This window comes from Teleopsis dalmanni, chromosome 1, assembly GCF_002237135.1.
Source record: "Teleopsis dalmanni isolate 2A chromosome 1, ASM223713v2, whole genome shotgun sequence".
Lineage (NCBI taxonomy): Eukaryota > Metazoa > Arthropoda > Insecta > Diptera > Diopsidae > Teleopsis > Teleopsis dalmanni.
The window spans coordinates 32,947,264-32,971,863 of record NC_051846.1 but is presented as its reverse complement, the minus strand read 5'-3'; the positions used below and the strand labels follow the sequence as shown (position 1 = coordinate 32,971,863).

At 26.9% G+C, this 24,600-nt stretch overlaps 1 protein-coding gene across 1 annotated transcript in view; it reads right to left on the bottom strand.

Moving 5' to 3' along the window:
• Window positions 1-20,553, bottom strand: part of LOC119673260 (SEC14-like protein 2) — a 29,321-nt gene extending 8,768 nt beyond the window's left edge. Inside the window, exon 1 of the mRNA XM_038084554.1 lies at window positions 20,320-20,553. Within this exon, the coding sequence (XP_037940482.1) occupies window positions 20,320-20,370 (51 nt within the window). The 5' untranslated portion in view covers window positions 20,371-20,553. The remainder of the gene's footprint in view (window positions 1-20,319) is intronic.
• Window positions 20,554-24,600: the final 4,047 nt, after the last annotated feature.

The window sequence follows — 24,600 nt, the reverse complement described above, 5'->3', positions numbered from 1 at the left end:
ATTTCTAGTTTTCTTAAATACATATGACGAAAAATATATAGAATGTTATAAATTAATCTCGAGTATTATACATTTGGCTCGAGATATACCAATCGAAAATGAAAATTGTACTAAAAGTGAATCTCGTTTGAAAAAGTTATCCCAGATTTAAAACTTCTATCGAATCTCGATTGAACAAGTTACCGCAGATTAACTAATCAAAGAGGACATAAGAATATTGAAATTAATGTTTTAATGTGAAAAGTATATATATCTTAGCAAATTGATAAAATTTAAATAAAAAAGGATAAAATCCTCAAAATCTTGACACCTTGACAAGAAATATATGCGAAGGTATGACAGAGTAATTAATAGATAGGTGCCAAAAAGTCATTGAAAGTGACCTCAAAAAATTTTAGTTTTGTAAGAGGTTCCGTGAAAGATATCTATATGATGTGTCACCACATCATGGAAAGATTTAAAAAAATATAATCAAATAAACATTTCATCAAAATCTTAATCACAGATGTATAAACCTGTAAAACATATATAATCACAATAGATGATCTGAGAACAACAGAAAAGATTAAAACTGTAGTTTAGTAATCTCTGCTATTAATTACATGTAATAAAAATTATACACGAAAATATTGTATATAAAGTGCAGTTTTTAGTTATTACTCTGACCTATAATTAAATAATTATTTATTATTTAATTGAGATTTTGAAATATTTGATCAGTTTAACTTGAAACTGTTTTTTCTGTCTGTCTTAATTGCTTTAGTGAATGATTTTGCGAATTTAATCTTAGAATGTAGTATTGATTTTTTTGCAAGAGATGTAATATTGAATCTATCAAATAAATCCATCAAATCCATATATGATAAGAAGAAAATGATGCTCTTATTAATAGGTTTCAATTCTTTCTTATCTTCATATGGCTGCAGTGTATTAAATAAATATAATAAAATATATAATAATATAATATAATATATAATATACATTGTACCTTAATCCAGAGATAATTCTCAAAAAAAAAAAACAAGAAAAATGTGCAAAATAATACTCGTAGCTATAAATGTAATCTTAATAGGAATTTATGTAGATTTATGTACAGTTTCAACTCTGAATTCCCTTGATAATATATATTTGTATACAAAGCGCAGATCAATCAATATGATATAATTCACATATATACGTATTAATACGTATTAACAATTTATTATTCCAAACACTCTAGTATTTTTATTTTTGCTATGGAATTTGATTTCCATTATCGCCTTTGTGGTGCATAAATAATTACGTTTAGTGCAGTTGAACCCATAATAATTGTTTGTTTCAATACAAAGATTGCAGATAAGATATATAAAAATAAATAAATATTATAATCAGTACGCAATTTAATGTTAGAGAATAAACCATAGAACAAAATATTGATTGTTCTGACATCAAAATAATTGTTAAAAATGAACATTGAGTGGTACAATTTAACTGATATGTACTGTAATCAGTAAACAGATGTTAAATAATTCAAGATTAAATTCGATAAAAATATATATAGTAAGTACAAAGATTATGCTTTAGAGAGGAAATAATTGGACAAGAGAATATAATATTTTTTAATCTGAGACTCTTAAGGTTATCGCGAGTTTCAGAGACATGATACCTAAATTAGAACGGGCATTCCACAAACTGTAGTCCACAAAAGACTGAAAATATCTGTGATAAAATGAGTCTATTCTACAAATATTAGAAAGGATATACACAATTTGTAGTGGAAGTGTTACTATATAGATCTTTAAAGTAAAATACAAAGAATAAATAAGGGAAATCAAATAGATAAAAGAAAGATACAAGTATTTTAAAGGATATATACGTAAATAGTCGGAAGAAAATAAATGTAATAAATGTAAAGAACATTTTAGTAAATCAGTTTGAGCTTTTAAATAAGAGAATAAAAACCTACTCACTCTTCTTGTATTGAAATATATAGGTAATATATAATTACTACTCGTAACTTGTTTAGAGCATATCAAGAACCTTACTTATTAATATCGCACACTCATAGACTTCAAGAACAAATCATTTAATACGAGTAGTAAAAACGTCATAATTTATTTATGTTATTAAATATAAGTTGCATTAATTGATTAGGTGACAAAACTTTTTAATAACAAGCTTTATAGCTTATTAATAGCTTAAGAGAAAATAGTTGTGTTCTTAGAAGATAAAAAAAGTAAAAACACTATATGCTATACACATAGCAAACCATAGATTTCACTAAAAAAGATTAAAAGTAGAAAAATCAATAAACAAGTTATTGACTCCCAATAAAGTTCAACACTGTGGCCTTGATGGTACTTTTGTGTTAACAATCGATTCTAACCAACTAGAAGACACTCTAGTTACTCTAGATATTATCCGTTAAAGATTTTATGATGTTAAGCTCTAGTATTGCTAGTATTGTTATCCTAAGCGAGATTATAATAATTACAATTACAAAAAAAATTACTTGATGTCTCATATATTTCTAACCAGAACCAATATATGAGACATCGAGAGATCGAGATATTTCTATATTTCTAATCCTGTTTTTTTTGGCGACCTGTCAGATGGCCTGTTAGTAGCATCAACTCTGCTCTACATAAGTGATTGTGTGGTTAATATGGGAAAAAAATTATCGAAAAAGTATATAATAAGATTAATGAAGAATATGTTACGTCTCACGTTTGAATTACATTCTTGAGCAACAGAAATTTTATTCTGCAAGATAGAAGTTGAGAAATAAATGTTTAAAATATGAATTAAAAGGCTTATTTTTGGATAAAACTTAGAAAAATCTACTTTCATAGTGTCACAATCTTGTAGCTCAAAGTTTTTTCATTATTAATCTCAATTTCATCCTAGTGTCTTCACCTTATAGTTTTGGATGTTTATCCTCTTTAAATCGTTTCCAAATGAGTCTTACCAGATATTTTTTAATCCAGCATTTGTTCGAGAGCTGTATTATTATTCTTTTAAGATTTATTTAAATATGTGGCCATCAATAATGTACATAACTTTCCGAAATCAGTAAATACTTGGCGTTTTTACAAAACACATAATATTACTATTCACATTGTATCGTTGAACAGTTCTTCAAGCCTAAATTGGTACATGTTATGTATAAACCATCATTTAAGATCGAATCAGTTTTATACAATTAGATAAAACCAGTCTAAGTAATGAGTATATAATTCCTACTTGAATGAGAGGCCGATAATTCAATTCTAATCTAAAGTTATGAAAATTGATTTCATACTAGGAAGTGATCTATAAAGTAATAAGTCAAATTATTGTATCGAATATATTTAGATTGAGGAAATGGCAAAAAATGTTGTGATACGTCTCAACTAAGGGTAGAGCATCTGATTGGTATTAGAAGTAGAGCTGCAATACGTTCTTCAACAACTTAGTTCAGACTATCATTTCGTATTAAGAGCAGAACTAGAATGTATATATTTATAATACTCCGTCTCTAGTAAGAATATCTTTATGTGGTTAGTGCCAGATAATGTATAAAATATTTTGGCTTTCGATGCTTTCCACATACAGTAAAAATCAATAAAGAAAGGTGAACAAATTGATATAACTTTTAAGAGTCATAGGTGAGTGTATCGTATACGGAATGGTTTACTTTTAGAATAGAATTTTATATTAAATAATTTTTGAGGTTATTTATAACTGAAGGTTATCATATCACGAAAAATAACAGCCTATCCAGATGCAGTTTGGATAATCCTAGGAATGCTAGGAATTAATTGCCAATCCGGCAGTTTTGTACCTTTATTGTTGGAAAAATAACATCTGTTTGATATTTTATTACACTTTAGACTTTGAGAATACAACTTCTAAATATTTGAAGCATCTTACAGATTTAAACAAAAATGTTCCGTCTTAAAATTTTTAAGTTGTTATAATCGAACTGATTCAAGCATATAATTGGTCATTCTTTTATTGATGTGTAGCCTAATCAATCTGAATATTACACATAAGGTTTTTTTTATCAAAAACACTCATCCAATATCTCCAGATTTTTTCTAGTTTTGCTAAACTTGCAGCTAAACCGGCTTTATATTCGCCAAAGAGGTTAAGTTATACTCTACTTTCTTTAAAATATTATATATTATTATTATATATTATTACTTATATATTGTATTATATATGACCATTTATAACTTTAAAATACAACGTATCTCAATTATAAATTATCTTCTATTATACTTTATTTTATTCAAACAACTTAATAAGACTGGCAAAAGGGCTATGGCTACAAGTATGCAAAGTAAAATGAATCATATTACATCTTGTGTAATCTGTATAATTATTGTTTTGCATTACAGTTCTGTATAAACAACTCACAATCTACTACATATTAATTAAAACAATATTTTGATTTAATCTGAAGTATCGATTTTATAGTAATTCAATATTTCAAGTCTTGTTTATGAAAATTTACATAAATAGCTACTGTAATTTAAATAAAAGATAAAAATAAAATAAAAGTACTATAGATCTTACTATTTAAAAGACAACAACAATATAAACACACTTTGTATAATAAATAAACTCGCAATTATTAACCCATTTTAAGCTAGGCTTTGTCATAGAAAATGTGTACAAAGTTCAATAATTGAATTACTCAGATGTTCGCATAAATTAAATTAATTTAATACAATATGTTAATTAATCATTATAATATATAAAAATAGTAAGGTCAGAGTGTTATTTAACATATAAGATGATAATATACACTATGTCACAGACTTGTAACAAGTAAACTAATATTAGCATATTATTATTGTATTTATCAGTAGTTTATACCTCATTTTAAAATAGTTTATTTGCAAGCGAGTTGCAAAAGAACAAACTTAAAAGAATAACATTGGTAGCGCCGAATATAAATTAGTGCAATAAATACTTATAGTACAGTTTCTCGATAGAAGAAACACTATTCAAAAATTTGATTTAATTTTATGAAGAAGAAAAGCAATGCAGTCATCTGATACTATTTACTTGTTTTCAGATTATGTTGTTTATAAACTGATTAACAAAAGTGGAAAGCCAAGTCAAAAGTTCAAAATTTATTTTGAAACAGTGCTAATTTGGCAGAATATTTGGCAGTAACATATGTTAAACAGAACTGTCATGTAAGATATAATATGTTTTGCTTAAGGTTTTTCATTTTACAACATTAACCGTTTAGCAACCGCTGAACATGTTATAATTGTAAAAACATATTATAAAAATAGTTACATTTTATCTTATCTCAGTGATGCTTGGTGTATGCGTCAACAACAACAATGTCACAACTGCATCCACAAAACATCATTGTTTAGTGTAGAAGTTGGTGGGGAGGTTTCAGGGCACATACTTCCTGAAAATGATAAGCCTGTGACACAAATCTTCAATGCAGTTATATGATTACCAATTTTATTTTGACCTCAAATATGGATACCAGAAGAATTGTGGTTTAAGTAGGACCATACATACCTCATGATGTCACATGATGTGAGTTGACTAACAAGATTATGCAAACTGGCAGTATTTGACTTTCTTATGATGTTGAACAAAGAGTCATATTTATATAGACTACCTTCAAACTAACCATGTTTTGAAACATCTTGATGAACATCCGACAAGAGGTTTATCCCGACTAGTGATCAAAAATTATCCGATAAATATCGAGTACTATAAGCTGTCCTAAATAGTACATTTGAATATACGCGTATCTAAATATTTTATTGTAAGATATCCATCCGTCTGGGTTTCTATCTGTCTACAAATCGGTCATTTGTACGTTTACTAATAGAGTTAATGGAAGATACTTTGCAAATGCATTTTTTTTTTAATTAATGCAGATAAAATTTGTACTGAAATAATTAATTTATATTATTTTATTATTATTTTAATTTCATCAATTTAAATTAATTAAATATATATATAATATATATATAATTAATTTAAATATATTTGCATTGGATTCAATGCTTAGTATGAGAGGTATCAAAGTTTTAACAAAACTTTATTATTAAAACTTTAATTGTCAAGAATATTATTTTAGTATATATATATATATATAGTTCAAATATATATAGTAATAGGAAATAAAATAAGACTTAAAGAAATGTTAGCACAATTTTGCTACAATTATATACTCTAATTTAATTAGAACCTGACATACTAATAATATATAATAAGCATATCTGCGCTTTAACTTAGGTTATAAAGTATAAATTTCAAAATTATAAATTATAAAATGAAGAAAACACGTTTTACTATTATTTAATGATTTTAATTAACTTTTTTTATAAATGGTAAAAGGTTTTGAAAGTTAATCATATAATCAATTTTAACAAAATTTGTCAAATATTTTTTATACTAAAATTAATGCTAAAAAAAAAGAAAGCTCATTAATTTTAAAGCAAACGTTAATTTTTTATAAAAATAAAAAATATTTTAATATACAAGATAAAGTTTCTAAAACTAAAATTTTTTTTATTTATAAACTCGAGTCCCTGAACTTCACAATTGAACATGAAACCTGCTTTTATTTGCTCGGCCCTGAGCCAGTGACTTAGATTTCGTTCTCAGTTTCTAGTCGTATCAAAACTAGTTTTGTGGTGTTTTTCCTAATTTGTTGATTCATTTGCGGAGATAAGATATGAGCAAAATAAAAAATAAATCAAGATAGAAAAATAATTATAAAAACTCATCCAATTTTTTAACTACTGTAATATGTACTATTAACTTTTGACCTCAAAACCTAGTATTGTATGCAATATTGAAATATGCTTACATATATTAAAACAAATTAGAACCCAAAGTCCTCAACTTCTTCTAATAAATATTTCATTCATATACTTTAATAAAGCTAATATAGAAAAAAAAGGTACTTCAAAGTAGCATATTTGTGTTACTATTAAGCATTTTCAGTAACTGAGGAAGTAAAATTAATAATGCAACATATTTTTTATATATTTATTGCGAAGCGAAATATATATTCTTGATGAAAACAAATGCGTTATTATGATCGGTTTCCTTAAGAAAGCAAATACGCACAGAAGGAACATCATTGTAGAATTCAATTGATTTATTACTTATCAATTGAATTACTTATATTACTTATATTATTTATCAAAGCCCCTCACAAATAACGTATTGGGTTATAGTCATACATGGTTTATTTCAACTTTTGCATACGTTTTAAGGATAATATTAATATATATCTTTTATGTAGAGTTAAGGTAGCTAAAAATTGTGAGCTTAAGATGAGAGCTACATCTATAAATAACTATAATGAACTATAAATAATCATAAAATAATATTGTGGAAAAAGAAAAATGTACATAAGATTTAATAACTAATATATAACTTTTCAAAACGACGATATATTTTAATACCTCAATATTTTTGGTTTAAATTATTTCCCACCTCACATATTTTTCACATATCCAATAGTCTTTTTGTGATGCACTAAACCTATCGTTGGACTAGGGAAATAATATTTTTGGAGTTCCTATTTAATAGTCAACTACTCATACTTGTCAAATTATATTTTTCCTGAAAATTAAAAATGAAGTATATAGATACTACATATACTATATATATTCTAATCAAAAAGTATTTTATTTTTTTTTTATTTTGAAAACCAGGCAGAATAAATCGCTTTATTTATGTATTTTTGGCTAAAAAAAAAACGGAACGGACCACTGGTGATGGGTATTTGGCAATACTCGATACATTTATTTGGTCATGCAAAATTTTAATTAATCGAAAATAATAAAAAGATTTGTTGTTGTAATTTGCTACTGTTCAATAAACACCTCACTATTGAAAACAGGGCTTTGAACTGAAATCGAACCGAAACCGAGCCGAGAACTAAAAAAACCAATATTTTTGCTGGAGCGAAAACCGGAACCGAACCGATATATTTTTTTGTGTTTTAAACCGGAACAAAAATCAGAATAGAAAAATTTTCGGTTCGAAGCCCAGATTGAAAATAATATATATATTGTTTGTATAAGGAACTTATTTACTTTAGTCAAAACGAACGTTAAAAATTAGTTTAATAATTCTTTATGAATTATGATAATCAAATTAATATTATTTAAATAATTTGGTTTAACTCATTAGTAAATGAGTTCGAATATTTTATATTGTAATATATAATATATTGCTTTTATCTAATGTTAAGTAATATTGCTCTTAGGTATATCAATTATTTTTATATCAAATATAATCCCATATACTAAATATACTACACACACTAGTTTGAATATTTGCTGACTAATTTAGTTTTAAAAACGAACATTATAATATCTTATGGCATTAATCATCTAATCATCTAATGTAAATATAAGTAATGTTGAATATAATTTGCCTGTAATTACAAATAATTTAAGTACAATTCAACTCGTAAATTATAATATATTTAATAGCTTTTGGAATAAAGAAAGCTTCGGATTTTAACACAAAATTGCACGAAGCATAGAAAATGGCTTAAATATGAATATAAAAATGTTAGTAGTGTTATAAGACTCTCTCTTCGAAAGAATAAAAACCCCATAAATATGATTTGGCATATATAAAACCTCAAGGTAACGAATAATTAACCCCATATTAGAGGTGCGTTTTTATTTAGTTTTAGTTTTGTTTTTGTTTTTTTTTTTTGTATTTTGTTAATTTACACCGTTTTAAATAATTTTGATTTTATTTTGATTTAATGAACTCGTACTTGAAATCCAAAATTGTGTATTAAGATAATTACCAAAAATAACAAACGTGGCACTCAAATTTTTTATTGCTCATTAAACATGTGACGTCACAGACTATTAACTGCGATTTCGAAAGGTGCCACCACAGCATATATAACATATAGAGATATCAACAACTTTCTATGACTTAGAAAAATTTTTGGTACATGAGTTTAAAGTGCAAAAAAAGATATAAATAAATACTCTTGCATATAATATATGCAATAAAAAGACGACTATTAAGTAAATGAATATATGGTATATAAAATGAGTCAATTAATTGTCACTAAAGAAATAAAAAATTGTATTTTGTAATTTCAAATAATTATATATTTAGAATTTTATTTGTTAATTTGAAAAATTTGAAGCAAAATTCTCAAAGTACTAAGTAATGACGTTTTAAGTTAAGTAAGAAATGGGAAAGCATAAACTGATAACTATTTATATGGTTGGTTGCGAAATATTCCTACAATATGAGGTACTAGAAATTTGAAAATTTTATTATATGATCTCTAAACCAAATTTTCCGAAACAAATTGATTAAAAATTATTAATGAGAAGAAACTGAATATTTGTACCAGAATTCAGACCATGACATTCCGACATAAATTAAAAGAGTTGCCTCATAAAGTTTAATAACGTGGAAAGCCTGCACAGGCGATGTTAACATATTCACGAAAAAAAAAATTAAATAATGCAAGAGAAAAAATTGCTTGAGAGAGAATACGCCTTACACGTGTAGTAATTATACTTAAAACTTATTATTTGTTACAGTAAACACTCGGTTTAACAGACACCCCGTTAAGGTGGAAAGCGTTTAGAGGCGATTTTAATAAAGAAATAAAAATTAAATAATGCAAGAGAAAAAGTTCCTTTATTACGTTTTACAGGTATAATATGTTAGTTATGCTGAACATTTATTATTTGCTACAGTAGACACTCCCTTTAACAAACACTCCATTAAGGTGGAAAGCGTTTAGAGGCGATCTTAATAACGAAATAAAAATTAAATAATGCAAGAGAAAAAGTTCCTTGATTGCGTCCTACAGGTACTATAGTTATGCTGAAAATTTATTATTTATTACAGTGGACACTCGAATTAACAAACATTCGATAACGTAGTCTCTAAATGACAACTGTTAATAACAGACATACCCAAAACGTTTTCACTAAATAAGGAGTGTTATATATAAAATCTATTCAATATAACGAAAGGTTTTGTGATGACATCTTTCTTTATACCCAGAGTTTACTGTATTTAATTAATATATATTGCATATATTTTTTAAAACCTAAAATTCGTTTACAGAATATGATTCGTAACTAAAGATTATCTCAAAATTACACTCGCTATATTACATTGATCGAGTACAGTTTTTTTTGAGTATTGGTGGCACTATCCTATGGGCGCATAGGATTAACTATCGGGCAGCAGGAGGGATGCTTAGTTTAAATGGGTCGAACAAATGAGCAACAAGTATAACAGTGTGTTTGTAATGTGTTTTTTACATTTCAAAATTTTGGAACCACTGGTGTAGTTAGGATTGCACCAAGGTTTGCCGGAAAATACTTTTTTTTGCCACTGTTTTTATAGTGTCTTTTCTGTGTATTATATTGTTAAGGCCATTTATCCCCACCTGGCTGCAGTACTGGTTAGAACACAGAGTTTGTGTGTATTTGAAACTGTATAATATTCAAAATATTGAAAAATGGCTTTGGCGATGATACTATGTCAGCACTATGAGTTTATTATTGGCACAAATAATTTCAATAAGGTCAAGAATATATTCATTGGTATAGCATATGTACCATATGAACGACTTTTAAAATGAAAACAGGAAATAGCATATCTGTGCTGCTTTAAAGCACTTTTATTATAATATTTCATTAAGTCATTTCATTAAGTAATCATTAAGATATAAGTAATTATTTCTAATAAAACTCACTGTAAGTATTGAATTTCTTTTGAATAGAAATTTTAATTTAAAATACTTCAAAATATCAAGAGGTTCAAAGCTGTAAATCTGGCTTTTCTAGTTTATAAAAATTATATACGTACAAATAAAGTATTGAGTTATTTTAAAGACCACTAATGATCTGTATTTAGCAATAGTCAAAGCAGTCATCCAAAAAAAAATTTATGTAATTAAATATATAAAAAAAATATGATAGATAAACCATATACGTTATGTATAAACATATATATTTATACAAAAAATATAAAAATATTATTAAAAATTTTTAAAAATTGTTTAAAAAGGTTGTATATTTCGTAAGAAAATATTGACGTTCAAAAATTTTTAATTAATGCAGTTAAATATATTCTTAATATGCTAAGACATTATCCATGCTGTTTCAATTATAATTCACATATATTTCAGCCGAATTACTCAGATTAAAAACTTTTTACTAACGTTTGACGTCATAATACTTAATGTGTACATAAATCTATATTTATATTATAAATATTTTGCTTGAATTAAGAATCAAAAGCTAAAATTGATTGTTCTTTTTATTTATTTATTATTTTATTTAGTTGAAATTTCATTCAACACAAAGACAAAATTGATAAACATCTGCATCATATTTAATTACGCTGACTACACATAAAATATATTTAGAAAAAAATAGTTTCATTAATAATATAAAATTATTGTTAGAATAAAAAAATCTAAACATTTTTGATTAATCATTAAATATTTACAACGATTTTATGAGTAATGAGTAATCAAGTAATTACTTGAAACTGATTTAAAGGCGGCAATTTAATTTTGCAATTCATTACTTAAGGGTACGTATACGAGTATAAGTATATAAAAATACACAACTTTTTACGAAAATAAACACAATAAAAGTTTTTAACTATAAAACACAACAAAATAAACAATAAGCTTTAAATAAAAAAAATATAAATTTGGTTCTGCTAAATACCTAATCCATAACTGAACAAAAGATACTCAGCTTCTCGAGAATAAAGACTAAAATTTCACCTAATAAGAATACCACTCATTTCTAGAGTATAGATAGCCGTTAGTTAAACCTTTTATTAACTTTTAGTATTTTTCTTTTGTCACAGATCAAAATCAGATAGTCACACAGCATATAAAAAATATGTCCTCTGCTTTTCATCAGAGCAACATTTTATTGCCCTAAACAGACCAATCTTGCTGAGGTTGTAATGTAAGCCATGTTCATCTGATATTCTGCCAACAGCCTCAACTATTTTCTATAATTATAAGGAAGAATAATCTCTTCAACAAATATTTAACCGGTGAACAGTGAGTACAGAGATACTATAGTAAAATGTAAAATCTGCTTAGACCTATGTTAGTTTCAGATAAATAAGATATGTAAGATATATAACATATATTTCTTCAACACTGGACATATTTTCTGTATTAATATATAATACCTGGTTATAATACCACACTTTTTTATTCAGAAAAAATAAAAACCATGTTTTGATCCTTGTATGGTAATAATTATTCGATCTCTATAGATTTACATTTAACATCATTTATATATCATATCATTATATATCATCTATAACAGACAATTGTTCACTTTGTAACTGAACAGAAAAGCATTATCCAATCGAATGCTTATCGTTTTAGGATGGGAACACATGAGATACATGTCTCCCTGGGCAAGGTTTTTTTTATCCAACTGGCGTTACTTTCGTTGCATAAACCTATACAGCATATACGTGAATTTCTTGACTTTAAACAATTAGTTTAAAACCCAAAATTTTTATACTCAAGAAGAAGAAAAAGAGTTCTTGGGAATAAAGTAGAAATAAGGGCGGAGATGGATCTTTATTGAAACTCATTTAATAATCGAGTTGAAAAGTAAAACTGTAATTGAGGCTCACATTAGAAGTAGAAGTTTTTAGGCCGACAAGTAACTGTTTCGTACGGGACTATACTTTAATTTTAACTGAGTAAGGATACCTCTATGAGACAGACGTTTTTCTTTCGAGAGTTATACTTAATCACTATTTTACACAGTTGATAAACTCTTAATAAATACTTTTAATCAAAATAGAGTTAACGCATATTCGACCATCTTTAACAATATAGGTATGTATCAGTTAGTCATATACCTAGTATGGATTACTATTTTCGCTTATTCTAAACAAATTTTTAGATGATTTCGAGATGGCTTTGTATAAAATTTCATTTCTTTGCTTTAAAGTCAAATAAGAAGAGCAACAAAGTAACAAGTCAACAAAGAAATACAGGCGGAATAAACAAGCAAATGGATTGATCTCCTTGACACATCCTAACAAACTTTAAATACCTGTTTTAGACACTATATGAAGAGTCTTAGAAAACAGTGCACTAAATCAAGTTTATGTCAAAAAATTCATTAATTAAAATTTAGAAATAAATTCTAAATTAGACAGATGTTTCTTGTCTTCTACATTGTTATTTTGACCGACGTTTTTTATAGCCAAAAAAAAACAAGTTGCTTTTAATAACTTAAAAATTACACAATACGTGAAGGCTCATAAAAAGAATTAAAGAAGATAAATACTTATACGTGAGAACATAAAAAGTTTTGCAAATAGATACTTAAATTAAATAAAAATTTTAATGGATAAAAAAGTATTTGTAGACAAAACAGTTGAAACATAGTATGATGGTTGGACAAGTTTTGGTTCAAGTTGTGACTTGAGTTCCAAAAAGTACGAAAAGGAACGAAAATTGTATAATCATAGATTTGAAAATAACAATTTTTGCATAATATAATTAATTGATTTTTTAAGCTGACCAATATAGCTGTTTCAAGTATAAGCTATCAAATATCCATCATCAGAAGAAATGTTTCGAAATATATTTTGGACTTAATTGCTCATATATAATTTTTGGACAATAGGTACATTTTGAACTTAATTGCTCGTATATAATTTTTGGACAGCGAATATATTTTGAACTTAACTGCTGGTATATAATTTTTGGACAACAAATACATTTCGAATTTTATTGTTGGTACATTATTTTTTGGACAACAAAGATTAGGGTTCAAACTCTAAGCCCACTAAAACTGAAATTCACGTTTCTTAAAAACTTGATTCAATGCCGTACTTATGTTGGTCAAACAACAATAAATTTGCAAAACATCAATTGAAGTGGTTACTTTTTATTAATTATTTATATTATAGAGAATACGTAAGTAAAAAGTTTTGTATTTTTAATCTTCGATTTTTTGGAGTGATCCAAAATTTTCATTGTACTTGTGTACTGAACCCATATATATGTTAACTCTCTCACTGCATGGAGGAAAAGGAATATTATCACAAAATAATTAAAAATTTATTCTTCTCACACACAAAGGCTAAGCTTCCGATTTCTCAAAAGCTAAGATTTAGCAATTAACTTTGATATATTTTAATATTCTCAGTAATTAATTCCACAGCGGTATATTCGTATTATTGGACTTTGAAGATAAAAATTTTGGGACTATATGGAGCACGAGAATGGGCAACAAAAACAAAATCTGAACAGATAATAAGGTCAATCTTACTTTATACCTAAATAGTGTTTGGTAAAGTGGACACAATTACGTTAGACAAACTTAAATCATACTATAATATAGTTTTAGGAAAACTGGTGAAAGCTTCATAATATGTAAGAAATTCGGATATATACACGGATGTTAAGGTAGCAAGTGTTAAAATATAATTTACAGATAGAATCGTCCAGCTCTTCGATACAAGAATACTTAGTCTAATATGAGCTAAACTCATTAAATACTGCCAATTATTTTACCATTAGTAGTAGCATTTAAAACTATTTAGAATTACATATAATTTCGTAGATATAATTTAGAAAATTAAAACTAAGCCATATTGACATATGGAAGTAGTTGTTGAAAATAGCTTTCTTTATTAAAACCCGCTATCAAATAGGTATGCCCAAGACATCTGTACCCTGTCCAATTATATATAAATAATCAAAAATTTATGAAAATTTTTGACAATTGCATACGAGCCATTTCTCTTTCTAGCATCACTAATGAATTTAAATTGTAATAGCTGTCTCTATTAGAATCCGTTGTCAAATGGGTGTGCTATATATAGTGTCCAACTATATATCAAATGATCAAAAATATGTGATAATTTTTGACAATTGCATCTGAGAGAATTCTCTTTCTAGCGTTATTAATGAATTTGAAATTTAATAGCTGTTTCTTTTGAAATCCGCTGTCAAATGGGTGTGTCCAAGAAATTAGTATCGTGTCCAACCATATATCAAATGATCCAAAAAATGTGACAAGTTTTGACAATTGCATACGAGGCATTTGTTTTTGAAATCTATAAGATTGGATTGCATAGAGCGAAAATATATTTTTAAGGTAATTTATTAAGGAAAACCTTTTTTGTGGATTAATAAAATGGAACAAGAGAACCGATGGTCAAAGTGTAAATAAAAATTACAATGAAAGAAAATCAATAATATTTTACGTTTAATTTAGTAGAGAAATAATTGTTTACTATAACATACATACCTCCATACCTCTCCTCAAATACATAATAAATATTATATGTGGTGTGCATAATATTTCAACACCTTCTCAATATTATAACAACAGTAACTACAACAATATAGTATTGGTTGGTCTTTCAGTTGAGAGTTTGTCAATTTCGAACATTTCCTTTAACAAGTTTTTGAAGACTATTGTCACATATTTTTCCGAACTAGTTTAGTAAAAATAATTTGTTATGTGTTGTTATTTTAATGCGGCCCCAATCAGGGCCAATTATCAGTTTAAACAAGAAAGCAAACGCGTGTGTTTCGATTTACATATCATAGACCAAAGACCTTTTCTTTGTCATTTTCTTGGTCAACAAACTTGCAAGTTTGACGAAATTATGCAGTTTGGGCCAATTTTTGTGCGATAATAAACGATAATTTAATATATTTTTTTATATGAATAAATATGAAGAAAAGAGAATAAATGGGCAGAAATAAATCCATTAAATGGATTATTTATAATTTTTGTTTATTGTTACTTAATATATCTTCTATCTATTGTATTTGTTATATCTGCGCCCCAACAAATTGCGTACAATTATAGATACGCAGAAATTTCGAGCTATGCAGGCTTATTTTGTGCATAAAAATTATAATTTTAGTTACGAATTTTCGTAGATATTTCATTTAAATGGCATGGAAAATTGCCAAGTCAAATTTTATTTGTCAAGGCACTTGGCTTTAATGTACTTGACTGCGTTGCGATATGCAAAAGCATAAAGACTAAACACAATGAACACAAAATGCAACGTCATAAAAAATTAATTTATTTTAAACATAAAATTAAGTTAAATGCATTTTTTAAACCACGAAAATTGCTATAATCAGAAAAAACAACAAAATAAATTAGTCAGTTATGGTAGACGAACTAAAGACGACCTTTTGCAAACATCAGCTTAAAGTCTTTCCGAAGTGTTACCTGAATTTCGTAATGTTCACGTGTTTAGGCAAACTGCAGATTGTTCTGAATTTTTTAAGTAACTAAAAATATGTGCTTAAGTAACAAAAAATAAGTACATTTTGCAGATACTTAAGATTTATGCGCAGGCGTGGATACATTTTCTTCAAGTACTTCAAAGTTACATAGTGTGAAAATTAACAAAAACAAGCCCTAACGAAAAAAAAACGAAAACAATTTTAAGGTTCATTATGATTTACATATTAACTACAAAATGATGTAATACCACACAAAGCCAAACTTTAATAAATTAACTAAAATTTTTGTTGTTGTTGTCTTTTCATTTTCTATTCGAACCCTTCTAACTTTTAAATAGTTTATTTTCGTCATAAGACGCGTCACTTTCGACAAAAAAACTCGTAACATTAAAAAATGTAATACCACATATTCACTGCTTACTAAGTTACTTAAGTAAGTTTAAGATTTTGTCGTTTCTATTGATATAAGTTGCTTATTCCATGTGACAAAGCTTTTATGTGTTAGAAAGCTCTTTAAAAGTTTTAAGAGAGCTTCTGTTTGTTCAGAAAAATTGTACTTAGGACGTGTGCGAGTTAGGCTAAGTTGATGCTAAACCAAATGGGAAGTTTTTTGGGATTTTTTGTACTGCACACATTTAACCATTTATCAACACGTATCGACACATCACTATATTATCGACACAACGTAGAATTTCCCTCATTTACAATGCCTCATTTTAAAATGCATTTAGAATGCACACGTCCTTAATAATATATAACACAAAAAATTATATATGTAATTGATATTTTAAATCATTCATATATATAATAAATAAATTTTATAAATCGATTACATATATTTAATTAATAATAACAAATATTTTAATAAATACTCATTTTCTCAGTACGTTTGTTTACAGCTCAAATTTTGGTAATTTCCCTTATGGAAAATTTATTTTAAAGGGTTGCTTTCGACATTTTTGGTCTAATTTTTCTTACTTTATTTTTAAGTAAGTTAAAAAGCACGGCAACTCTTTGTATGGTTAATGAAATTTATTGAGTAAGTTACGCTTACTAAGTAAGCAGTGGAAACATACTATAAAGAATTACATTCATGCCACTCCTAATTAAAATTAAGTAAAGATTTGTACAAAGATTTAATTCTACAATGGACTTGACGTGTATCTATGTTCAACTGATCCAACAGCACTTGTACTCCTCGTCTAAGCTTAGGCTTTATAAGATCACTATTTCTCGTCTAAGTTAGATTTATTAAAGAATAATCAAAAAAAAAAATTAAAAATTTTTAAGAAAACACCAAAGCAAAAGCTATGTATAGAATAACACAAATTCTCATTGGAATTTGCGTGTAGGGTTAGGAAGTTTCCAAATGCCCTAAAATTCCCCAACATATACGATAGTGGTCAAGAAAACTATAGTTGCAGTTCATTTTGACCACATTGTATTAATGTAAATATGTTCATATTTAACAAAATTTTAAATAGTTTCATATTTTTTCTTTGTAAAATATAGTCTTTTGCATTTAGATAGAAAATGCAGATGTCAAGCATTTTGGTACTTTATGTGATGTTTATATGTGACATGATGACGAGACTTGCGCTCTAGTTGCAGTTCATTAGTAAGGAAAAATAGTGTAATAAATTTGAAACGCAATATATTTATATGTGCACAGATATAAATACATATATATATTATTGAAGATGCAGTTGTATGAGATAACCGCAATTGAATGGTGGATAATTTTCAATACGAAATTACATTTCAAACAAAGACGATGCGTCAGATATCCGCATCACAGAAGGAAATAAAGCAGAAAGTACGACAAAAGAATGACCTCAGAATTTTAATATTTTCTATCTTTCTATTGAAGTAATTAAGGTTGTATAAGGAATAAATGTATTCAAATCAATAATTATATTAAAGAAGTAATTGATTATATTATGTCTTACTCAATTTAGTGTTAAGAATCGATTGGTATTTATTGCAAAACCAAGTGTTATGAAATAAAAAAAAGCTTTTAGGAATCCACAGGAGGTTTATTTTTTTTCCGCTGACAACAGAAGTTTCTATTTTATTCAATTTGCATTAACAAAACCAGATGTTAATAAAGAGTTTCAGTCATTAAATATTAGCGATAATATTTAATATCTTTTTTTTCTTTATTTTATACTTGATTTAAACTTGAAATTAATTTTTTTTCTATTGTGCCACTACAACTTATTTTATTTATATTTAAAAATTATTTTATTCAAAGAATATATTATTATAATATTATCAATACTACACTAGGAAAGTTAAAAAAAATCATATAGGTTAGATTAGTTTACTAATGCTTTGTTTAGACCAGGGCTGTCCAAAGTACGGCCCGCGACATATTTAATCTACTACAATTACAGAAATTTTTCATTTTTATAGTATACCAAATAAATGAATTTAAATTGATAAAGTAACAAAACTGAATTTAACATTATAACCGTATTTATAATAACAACTATATACGAATGTTTTTGTTTCTGCGACCCTCCAATCTGTACAGTAATTTGTATTGGCCCGCGATCGCATATTGGGTGTACAGCCTTGGCTTTGACTATTGTAGTTAATAGTATGTTTCCACTGGCATCATTAGACCAGTTAACTTACTTGAGATTGCTTGAATTATTTGAATCTCAAGTAAGTTAACTGATCTAACGAAGCCAGTGGAAATTATAGTATATTTCGGCAAATATGTAACATTAAGTGCCATTTTCAATACAAAATTCATACAATTTATATACCATATGTTAAAGGCGTTTGCTAACATACAATAGAATAACAACGAAAACCAAAGTGTCAATTTTTCGCTGTCAAACTCTTTGATTGAACAGATGTTGTTAACTTGTAGGAGCAGGGAGGTCTGAGGGAGGCTGAGACGTCCCTCAGCAGAGCGAAATGTTCACAACTTCCGTAACTACATCACCAACTGAAATCTCTAAGAACTCCTTAGTTATTGCGTGACAATGTGCAATGAATTTCAGTTTTGATGGACAGCAATACGATAACCAAATACATTGTAAAACCGGTTTCAACTCTTTTTTTAGCATGTAATTTGTTGTTATTTAGTGGCTTTAGTGAAAGAGACTACACTAGGATGTTAACGATGAAGACAAGGATCTCTTAGCAGGATTAAGACATTTCGATGATTTCTTTACCCAAATATATAACTATATTCTATGATTTATTTTATATTTCTTCTTTTATTGTACTGACTTTCAGTGTTGACCTTTTTCTTCATTTAGTCTGTGAAACTATGTATTAGTAAAACATCGTTGTAATATCTCCGATATAGAGTTTGTCACAGTTCTCCAAAATTCACTACCATAAGTTCAAATCGTTTTCAAGATCGCTGTATAAAAATTATTCTATTTTCAAATGTTTTGAATATTGTTTTATGAGCCTATACCGTCTATTTTATATAATGCTGCTATATATCCAATATATTACTTGGTTTAATATTACTGATTGCTAAAAAATTGCTCTATGCGCGGCATTCAGAGTCAGCAGTTCACCATGTCCTTATAGTACCTAGTAAGGTTTCGATCTCGAGGAACTACGAGCCACTTCAGTGGACTAATCAAAACTGTTTCTACTATTGGGAAATATTTTTCGATTCAATTTTGTAGAGTTTAAATACAAAATTATTAACAATAGCAGACATTAAGAAAATAAATAATATTGCCAGATATATGTTTATATATAAACAAATTATACTTTCAATTATTTTACTAACAATTAATATAAATTTTTAAAAAAAATTTTATTAGAGAGGAAATCTTATTTGTATTCTTTGAACTATTCTAAGCACATAATTAGTATGCAAACATTTTAATTACTTTTAATAAAACTTGATTTAGGAAAAGAAACGAAAATAATTTTCAAATAAATATTCAAATTTTACTAATAAACAAACAATACACTAAACTACGTTCCAACCAATTTTAAAAAGAACGAAACAAAATCCATTAGATTCCCATAATCATTTTCCATTCTTTCATAAAAAAATGTCCACTCAAATGTCAATGTGGATTGCAACTCACCTGCTGGAGGGCGAGATTTTGTTCAATGCTGAGTTCTGGTAAATTTGGCATTTTTGCGGTAAATTTTTTTTATGCGAACAACTTTTCTGCTAATTTACACTTTTTATAAGCAATTTGGTGTAGAGCTTAAATTTGATACGTTAACACTTTTTAAATTTCACTAAACAAATTTTATTTCTTTTCTTTACAATAGCAATAGCTTCTTTCCGCACTTTTAAATTTTGTTTAATTATTAAAAATACAATATGACACGAACGGCTATAAATTCTTTAATATTTTTTAAATAAAATATATTTAAATTCCAGTTACAAGTCAAATACAAAAAAAAGCAACAAATCAGACAAATTGTACAGCAATAAAGACCGCCTCGTACAGCTGCACTCAAACAAACATCTTCATATGACGTTTCAAAAACAACTGAACGTAAAACTTGTGGATGTTTTCTTTTAACTGCGGCTCGCTTTTAATTTTGCAGTTTTTTATCGTTCTGCTTTTAAGTTACTGCTTATTTTGTTTTGTTTTTTTTGTTGTTTTTTGCTGGTCAAGATTATTAATCACAAACAAAAACAACAACATTTATTGTTACTATTATTATTATTGTTTAGCATTTTTTCATTTTGCTTTGGAATATTTTGTATTTTTTTTTTTTTTGAGTGATAAATACAAAACATTGGATTGTAAACAGTGCCGGTGCTCTTCACTCAGTCACTCATCAACTGAGTATGAAAAAATTGATTTGTGTAGGGTTGCCAAATTTATAAATTTGTAATAATAAATTAGTAATGTGTACAATATGAGAGAATATATATCGCATTAGGTAAAACACAAGTAAAGTACTTACTGAGAGCGTAACACAAATAAAATGGTGAGTACACCAGTTCTGCGCAAATAAACAATACAAAAATTTAAATTTAAACCAAAACAGCTGATGCACACATCACACAAATTTTACTTGAAATAAAATGTACTAGTAAAGTTTGTGTAGCATTTTCAAATTTCGACAGGGATGCTACGCTTTCACAGATGCTCTGATTAACTCGAAAATTTGCTGGTGGAACCACGGTTGCCACTTGAAAATTTTTTTCTGTACCAAAATTGGTTTAAAAAGGTACCATTTCTGTAAAAAAAAGGTCCAAAATTTTGTTTTTTCGTTCTGTGTTTTTCATAGTGTTATAAATGAATAAAATATAAAATAGTGCAAAGTTGCATTTATAAAAAAAAATTAATTGGAAATATCCACAATAAAGTTGGGTCGTCAAAAATGTACCATTTTTTGAACATGAGTACCAAACGAAAAAAAAGTACCAATTTTGGTACTAAAGCACCATAAGTGGCAATCGTGGGTGGAACATACTTTTGTATACACAGTATTACTCAAAGTTACTATGAGTAACTCGTGGAACAAACCTAATATAAATATGTTCTAAAAATAATAAGTATGTTATAAACAAAATTTTAAAAAGATACTTTAATTGATGTAAATTATTTTAGATATAATTTTAATTAATAAATTAAATAAATTGTATTAGAGCAGATTTTTACACATATCAAATCTTTTAAATAACTGGAAATTGTCACGTTTCCACTGCAGCTAACACTAATGTTAATAATATACGTTTCCAGTGGCATAAGCTGATTTATGCATTTGAAATAGCTTCTTTGTTTACATGCTACATATAAAAGATACGACAAATATTTCAAATTTTGATAATTTCCCTTGCCGGAAATTTATTTTTAATGGTTGCACTCGACTTTTTTTCTCATTAATGGCTTAAATGTAAAAAACTGTCTAAATGAGACAAATAGATTTTTTAACAATACAATACAATACAATCAGTAATATAAAACCATATAATATATTGGATATATAGCAGCATTCTATACATATAGGTTATATAGGCTCATAAAACGACATTCAAAACATTTAAAAATAGAATAATTTTTATTCAGCGATCTTGAAATCGATTTCGAGCTTAACAGCTGCTCATTTTAACAAGAGTAACAGCATTTATTTGAGTCGGAAATACCTAATTTATCTAAAGAGTACTAACTGTTGTAATGCTCAGTGGTGCGTTCAGTTGAGTAATTAATTATAAATGATGGCAAATATGATGGCAACCCTATTTAAGGGAAAAATTTTTATTTGGTATGACGAGTGCATTTAAGAGCATTTTTATTTCACTCAAATAGTTTACTACCCCATATGGTTTTATTGGACTGTAAATATTTGTGGATGTGGTCAACACATGTTAAGGGGGGATTTGTACCAATTATCTGAGATAGTCTTTAAATAAATATTTTATTACATAAAAATGCTTATGAGATAAAGAATATAAATAAAAACAATATCAAATAATGGCAAATAAAATTTAAAGCCTTAATTAATTTATTGAAATTACCTGTAGGTTTTTATAATTACTCTAATATAAATGTTATAATATAATATTAAAGAATAATTCAATTTAAAAAATCAAAAAATAATTTTTTAAATTTTTAAAATACCTTTGAATTTGTAGTTTTTGACTGTTTTGTAATATTGTTTAAAAAATTCTAAGTAGACTTAGCAATTAATTTTTTGGCATTGACAATGCATGTATAACCGTTAAAAACTATTATAAGTTGATCACTTGAAGTATAATTTTCTCATAGATAGTTACTGATATGAGTTTCCCGGTGATGAAATAATATAAGAAATACATAACTACACAGTTAACACATAGACGGCTTGGGACTGCAAAGTGTTTGGGAGACTGACCTCATTTTAATTAAAATCCATTATTTCTATTGTGAATGAGGGAATATAGAGGAATAGATAATTTGTTTTTAAAAGATACGATCTCCTTAATATATTCACAGAATTTAATACAAATCATAAAATATTGCATATAAATGCAAAATGAATGGACCAGCTGGACATGGGGCTACAGAAACATATGTGAAGTATCTACGAGATCTATGCATATCGGTAGTATTATACAAAGAGTCGTTAAAATCTTCTTGTATGCAAATGTGAATTTGCTCTTCTTGAGTAAGGAAAAAATTTAACTTATCAAAAGTATCTTTGATATGCTCCATAGAATAATCGGTCTTACATAGACTCTGGGTTAAAAAATCGTGCTTGAAAATAGAATATTCCATTCAACAAGGAATACTGTAAGAAAGATGTAGAAAGTGTTTCATATCTTGTATGGATTACATTACTATTCCCCAGCTCATGTTTATATAATAGATTATATATGACAGGGAGTTACTTTGTAAAGGATTTTAGTTAGCTGCAAATCATTAAAGAAATTTCGATTAAACTTTATTCATTGTGATAGGGTCCAAACATCGACACGTAGGTCCAAACAGTATTGCTTATCAATAAACTATTACAATAATACTAACAGTACGAAATTGATAATTGTGATTTGACTCAATGCATAACATACTTTTGTGGTTATGACCAGAAAAAGCATTAAACTGGCGTGACCATTCGTCATATGACGAATAATGTGACCATAATTATAAATTGATAAATTTATTATAAAAATTATAAATTTTTATAGTGTTTATTCTAAACTTATTTGACAATATATAGATTTTATATTTTATATTAATTAATTATTAACTTAAATTACTTAATTTATTTTCGATATTAATTATTTTTATATAAATATACATTTTATATATACAAGAAACTTAACAAGAAAAAGGGGTTTTGTTTCTCAAAAGCTGTTTCATTCAATTTCATTCACCAAATATCCAAATATCAAAAATTTATTGTCCAAAATTTTGGACATCTGTATGAACTAGTTTAATCTGGTCAAAACTATAGGAAATTAATTCGATACGATTGTTATAACAAGTAGTCAAGCATTTATAACTTTGGTAGTTGAATTTTTTTTTGTTTTACTCTCTTAATCTACTAAACTTAAACATCTCTTGCACTTAAACTATAAACAATAATCGTACCATTTGTTTTCAGAAAATTGATTAGATTTGTCTAATATTAAATGCACCGAACAAATGCTTCTTAAGCTCGCCATATTAAGTATTAATAAAATGGGATTTAACATACATTATCTTCCGGAGTGTTATCTATATCGCTTACTAAATATAATAATGAACTCTGATTAACGCAGCTGAAGTACACAGGGAACATTCTGCATACGTGTTGCATGCTTGCTTATCATCTTCGATAAGATGGTATTCTGGTTAAAATAGTACGATCGCACATCGATCTTTGCTTAAGCCCTGATAATTCCACAAAAATAGCAACAAAAAGTTCTGATAAAATTT